The sequence below is a fragment of the Ochlerotatus camptorhynchus genome, unplaced genomic scaffold (assembly GCF_037179485.1).
Source record: "Ochlerotatus camptorhynchus isolate MF236.1 unplaced genomic scaffold, CSIRO-AGI_Acam_v1.1 ptg000788l, whole genome shotgun sequence".
Classification (NCBI taxonomy): Eukaryota; Metazoa; Arthropoda; class Insecta; order Diptera; family Culicidae; genus Ochlerotatus; species Ochlerotatus camptorhynchus.
In genome coordinates, this window is record NW_027041253.1 from 759,538 (window position 1) to 766,043 (window position 6,506).

The window sequence follows — 6,506 nt, forward strand, 5'->3', positions numbered from 1 at the left end:
CCCCAACAGTTTTATTAAATTATAGAATAGTAAGATATTATAATGATATTTTGTGTAAGTAATAAGAAAAGATTGTAATGTTTGTGTTTGACGCATAAAACCTGCAAATTTAGCTTTGGCAGAGTCACAAAGAGCGATTTTCTAATCGCCGCTTCGGGAAGAGTGAAGAGCGAAGAGTGGGTGAGATAAATGACAAAATCGCTTATTGCGACACTCGTGTAGCAAAATTGGCAGGTATTATGTGTCAAACACAAACTTCACAGTCTTTTCTTGTTGCTTACACAAACAAAATACTACTATAATATCTTATTATTCCATAATTTAATAAAACATTTTTTTTTATCCAAAATGAATGGAAGGCACCCTGTCGCTCACTATCCTAAAATCGTGGAAAATAATGGTCTGATAAGTAAGATGAACTGTCTTCAGTTTGAGGCTAACTTTAAGATATCAAAAGCGCAATCAAAAACTTAGTAGAAATTTCAAAAACATCACATTAAGTTTGACGAGCAGAATTAATCTTAAGCAAATCAATTCAATTTTACATCATAATTACGAAACTGATAAAGTTACTGTTGTGTCCGCAGTGATCGCGAAGAAGACCTTTTGTGAATTTTAATTTGATTCTATTTGATCTACCTGATAGTGTCAGACACATTAAATCAATGGTACATCTTTGCGACCTGAAATAGTGGTCAAGTATAAGTCATATGCCTCTGAAACATATGGCATTTTAAACGCAATAATTAATTATGTTTTGTTATTTTTGACATCATCCACATCCAGAGGGCCAGTCACTTTCGAATGTATGGGAATGGTAGGAAACCATTTTGAAATGCATGAAAATGTTCAGTTTTTATTCATTATCGTCTTTATGAGCAGTTTTAGATGCACAAAAATTGCACGAGTACATGACTATGGTGATAAGGTAAAAAACTCGTTTATTTGTTTCCTTCTGTGAATGCATGTTTAGTCACAAATCGTGGATTTTCTGATATTCTCCATGCTGCAAAAATGATTTTCCTACCACTGAAGGGGCGACATCTCTCGGATCTTCAGTATAGCTACTACTCAAATCATATAATTAATTGAGAACGACAATAACTGTATTTGTATTATTCAGGTTTTAGAGTTGCAACAATTTTGGGCAATGTATAATAGTTACGAAGTGAGATTGGTGGATCAGGTTGTGCGTATTCCAATTGACACTATTTCGACTAAAAAAACGTACAGTTTGTGGAAATGTAACGGCTTGAATGAAACACTATTCATAAGTTTGAAATATGTAGATTAGGAAATAGGTCTTTGTTCTTTTGGCAGAATTGCGGAAAGATAGCAGGGCATGCTCATTCCGGCCTAATACATACCCATATCCGAAATTCCTGCAGATCGAAATCACCATGTAAAAGGAAGTATTCTCGACAGCCAAAAACTTTCGAAGCATCTAGCGTATCATCCGAAATAATTGCGTTGTCCGAAGAATGTGCACAACTGGATGCGACACCGGCTAATTTTAGCAATATATCCACACTGATGGCAGACATACAACCGTTTCATAACCTACTTATACATGGCAAGAAAACAGTAACTGCCATCCTCCAAGTTCTACCACATTATACATCATATAATGGTTTCATGGTACGTATAATACACATTTTGTAAACTTAAAGAAAAAAACTATCAAGTTTGCTTCGATTTCTTAGATTCGTAAGGCATATGAACGCATGAATCCCGGCTACGATTCGGAATCAGATTTGAGGAAAATATTTTCTTTGGGCCTTATGCTTGAAAGCGGAACGCTTACAGAAGTTCGAGATGGTAAGTTTAAATATATTATGCTTGTCAGCGTAAGGTTGCTACTCATATTAATGTTAAATAAGTTAGCATCATTGGCACCATTACAAAGAAGCAATAAAAAAAACTTAACCACTCAGAAGTAAACTTATCATGGATATCGAGTATTCATTACGTGTTAAATGACATTTTCATCTCAATGTAGATCATGTCCGCGGGTGCCTCCGAATCATGGGACAACTGTCCAGAAAAGGCGTTAAAAAACCGCCAAACGTGATGCCATTGGGAGTCGAGGAAGAGTTGGCAGCACCGCTGATTCGATGGATTGGTGTAAGTATTTTTAATATTTTGCTATTTTGCAAAATTAATATCGTTACCTTTTTATCAATAGGAATCCCCTTCGACGTTAGCTATACAAATGGGAAAATATGCAGCGTACGCAGTTCTGCATAATGCGCCGGTGCGTCCGCACATTGTTAACCAGGGAAACGTCTACATGATGTTCATTGAGGGCCATATTTTTTCCTTGGGTACTAGTTCAGTCCAAGCAGTAGATACATTTGTAAAAATTTTCAGTGTATTTAAGTATTATATATATATATATATATTAGGTACCAGCTACATTGATAAAACTGACTGAATTAGTTGAAATACTTAGCTATAAAGTAAAAATGAGCAGTTCATGACTCTCAGTTAATAAACTTTGTAATCAAATGCGTGAGACGATTGATGCGAATAAAATCTAGAAAGGATTTATACATTTAATTAAATAAATAAATAAATAAATATTACTGTTAAAACTCTTGTGCATTTTTATTCAATATTTGAAACGAACTTGATATACAAAATTTGTTTTATCGTAGGTATTATTTTTTTTCATTGTAAAAACTATGCATTTAACTATACATGTGGGAGTATAAATTACGCATTTATACTTTGTTAGGGGTGTCAAAACTACGCATTTTTAAGTTTACTATTTGGTGTAAAAAGTATGCAGATTCTAACGTACATTCAATTTACGCAAAAGAGAGTAAAAACAGTATACTCCTTTACTGGGTAGTCCCATTTTCCAACGAAAGAGCGTACTTTATAGTCATAAGAGAGTTTGTTGTGATAACCGTGTGGATTAATTTATTTCGTTGCAATTTGAAATTGTTATGACATTTTTTTTTCTTCAGAAAATCGAAGCGTGCTGCCTCTAATTAGTTTTTTTTTAAAAGAATTTTCATGTAAATTGTTTCTAATAGCCTAATCTACCATTCCAGGGGTGAGCAAGTGGCTTTTCGATAAAATTCTTTTTTGTTTACATCCTAATCCTTCCCCTACCGTTCACTGATGGCCAAGGCCCGTTAACGAAATTTCTACACGTGGGTTTTAACCAGGTTCAATGCGACAATGAAACATAATTATGTCAAAGTGGATTTCAGACAGATCCTTGATCAGAAATTTTATTTGGCTACGACAAAAGAGGATCTCTGATCCCTGATAAATTCAAGTTTGTTTTTACCGCCCAATCCCCTCTCTAATACGCAGTCTACGTGGTTTGTGAAGTACCTAAATTATACCAGAAGAATTTATTTCAAAATAAAATCGTTATCTTTTGATTCATGGGGATCCCTTCATCGACTGTTTTTCGACTTTTGACCGGATTTAGTCACGCAGTCTCCACATTAAAATTGCTATCTATTTTTAATGAATGGTGTAATTTCATTGATAAGAAATACTACAGAGACTGCTTGGTTAAGGGGAACATGAACTATAATACTACTTGAAGTAATCTTCAATTGTTTAAATGATAGATTCATCATTCATAGAACCATAGTTAAGAGTTAAATGACACTTGGACTAGAACCTGAAAACGGTCATTTTGCAATTATCGTTTTACAGACCTGAAACTTGAACTCATTGTTTGATTATCTGCAGGAAATTATGAGTTAAATTTTCAGCTGTCTTCATTAAGTACCTCGTGAGATTCGTGCTCGAAAAATATTGCAAATACAGCAAGAGTGTTGGTATTAAGCTCCCGAGTGACGCTCATCTTCTACTTCCTTCCGAAAGTATTCAAAAATTACGTTGGTGCTTAAGACGGAAGAGATATGTTATCAATCAATTCGTCTAGAGAATGGGTCGTATCGAATTATCTATAAACGAGCAACAGTGAACCACGAGTCATTAGTTTAACCACGACCGTCGACTGGAGCCGAGATAGCCGCGTTTTATTCCGCGAAAAGGATATCGAAATGTGGCCAGCTTGGCTTTTACCGTTGTCCATCCTCAGCACAAGCACATTGCCGAATGGTGGTAAGTTGGATTATCATCATCAGCAGAGCGACCGCAACCGCACGCAGCAGCTACGAAATGTGGAATTCAGCATCGAAGAGGTCCTGCTGTTGAACCGCCATTTTCTGGACTACCTAGCGGCGATCGACGATCAGCTTGCACAGGAGCTACCCGATCCGCAATGTACGATTGCGATGCGGCAGCTATCCGAAGCCTATCTGAATCGTGAACGGCACGGATTGGAATGTGAGTGAGAGGAATCCCAGTGGATGTTGGTTAATTAGTGTTTATAATGTGATAATTATCTCCGTAGGGTTTGACTCGTGGGGTAAGATTCCGTCAGGATTGTACCATCAGAATGGATACGCGGTGGGAAATGTTGACCAGTGCAGGGGATTTTCCTGGGAACACATTCGAGGACAACACTGCACATTCATCGGAGCGTTTCCGAGTGACATGGAAGTACTCGTGTCCGGATTGTGTGTGCCACATTTCTGCGATCCGGATGCTGCCCAAGCGCTGTACGGTGATTACTTGAACACTCAAGGTATTATGCTAGTACCGTTCATAGAGCAGGAGATGCTGTGCATCCGAGATGAAGAGTTCAAGTATGATGGAGCGATGATAACTGCCATGTGAGTTGCAATAACGTTCAATAATTTCGTTGGCTAACGTTTGTTTTACTCATTTTTAGTGTATTCAGTGCCATAATAGCGGGTTTGCTGCTGTGCAGTACCTTGTACGAAGTAGTACAGCTTGCACTAAAGCGTGACGTTAAGCCTTTATACAGCTCGTTCTCCTTGCTGTCGAACATCAGGAGCATTATTCATATAGTTCCAAGATCCAAGAGCGCAGATAAGAAATCAAACATGATTGAGTGTGCTCATGGTATCCGAGCTCTGTCCATGATCTGGATCATAGTGCTTCACATTCACGATACACTGAATCTTGTTCTGTGGGAAAATGCCCCGACACAATTGGGATACATCAGAGGCTTCACGCCTTCGCTACTGTATTTCAGCGGTATGCTGGCAGTCGATACGTTCTTGGTGCTGAGTGGAATGTTGGTGGCGATGAGCATGCTGCGGGGATTGGACAAAAACGGCAAAATTAACCCGTTGAAGTTGTATCTGCATCGATACATTCGAATTACGGGTCCGTTTGCAGCATTGATTCTGTTTGTGGTGTCCTTTGCCAGCTACATGGGCGAAGGTGTACTGTGGAAGCCAATATTGGGCGATTTAAAGCAAGCTTGTGAGAAGAATTGGTGGGCAGCGCTTTTGTACATTCAGAACTATGTTGATCCGGGAAATATGGTGAGTTGATTTGACATCCTTCCAATTTGATTGTATCATTACGAGAGACTTTATTTTTTTTTAAATCTGCAGTGCTTAGCGTGGTCCTGGTACCTCTCCGTCGATATGCAGCTGTACATTCTCGCACCGGCTCTTATCTATCCCTTGTGGCGATACGGAAAGCGAGTTCTTATCGTTATCGCTGGTTTGGCTGTGCTTTCCATGGGATGCGTGCTAGCATCGTTTCTTGTCAATGAATTCCGATTGAGCTTTTTCCTGCCATACTTTGATCCTCGCAAGAGCCAACTAACGTACTTTCCGACGCACGCACGAATGGCCGTTTGGCTTTGGGGACTTGCCTTCGGATATATTCTTCACAAGACCAAAGACACCGGAGTGAACCTATCGAAGCGGTACTGGACCGCTGGTTGGGCAGCTTGTTTCACCCTGCTAGGATTGATTGTTTACGGCAACTACGAAATCTACACTACGGATGCACAGGAGTTCTCGTACGTCGTGGATGCCTTCTTCGAACCTCTGTCCCGGTCGGTATTCGGCTTCTGTGTGATGTGGATCATATTGGCATGTGTGAACGGGAAAGGTGGCCTGATTGACGACTTCCTCGGTGCTCCCATGTGGCAACCGCTATCCAAGTTATCCTTCACAATGTATCTATTACACATACAGCTGCTACTGATGGCTTCGGTAGCACCTTCCAAAACGAGTACATATTTCAGTGTGATCGATATGTTCTACCGGATATGGGGAACCATCGGTCTGACTATCAGTGTGTCGTTGCTGTGGAGTGCTATTTTCGAAGTTCCATTTATGAGGCTGGATAAGCTGTTTTTGAAAAGTTGAGTGGCCGTAACGTTAGGCGATTACTCTTTGTTTGAAGTAAATTATACAATTTGTCGAAAGTAGGTGAAGATGGGATAATAAAACACGGATGTGGCTTGTCTTATGGAATGTATAAGGTTGATGTTTTGGCAAAAATGTATAAGTGAAACACATGAATAAAATAATTAATTTTCGTTTCGTGTAGATAAAATTGATAAATAGCAGATTTTTAGCGATGGGCGAATCTTAGATCCATAGGCCAACATTAGAGCCATTTCCCCTACACTATCGTAAAAA

General features: G+C 38.9%; 2 protein-coding genes across 2 annotated transcripts; both read left to right on the forward strand.

Annotated features, from left to right (window-relative positions):
* Window positions 1-1,533: 1,533 nt before the first annotated feature.
* LOC135715041 (uncharacterized) lies at window positions 1,534-3,343 on the forward strand. The gene is made up of 5 exons (XM_065238453.1): window positions 1,534-1,638; window positions 1,704-1,818; window positions 2,000-2,124; window positions 2,186-2,379; window positions 3,328-3,343. Exons 1-5 carry the CDS (start codon window positions 1,534-1,536, stop codon window positions 3,341-3,343), a joined length of 555 nt encoding a protein of 184 aa, XP_065094525.1.
* A 691-nt stretch (window positions 3,344-4,034) lies between these two features.
* Window positions 4,035-6,230, forward strand: LOC135715046 (nose resistant to fluoxetine protein 6-like). The gene is made up of 4 exons (XM_065238457.1): window positions 4,035-4,320; window positions 4,388-4,709; window positions 4,769-5,390; window positions 5,463-6,230. Exons 1-4 carry the CDS (start codon window positions 4,035-4,037, stop codon window positions 6,228-6,230), a joined length of 1,998 nt encoding a protein of 665 aa, XP_065094529.1.
* The last annotated feature ends 276 nt before the right edge of the window (window positions 6,231-6,506 follow it).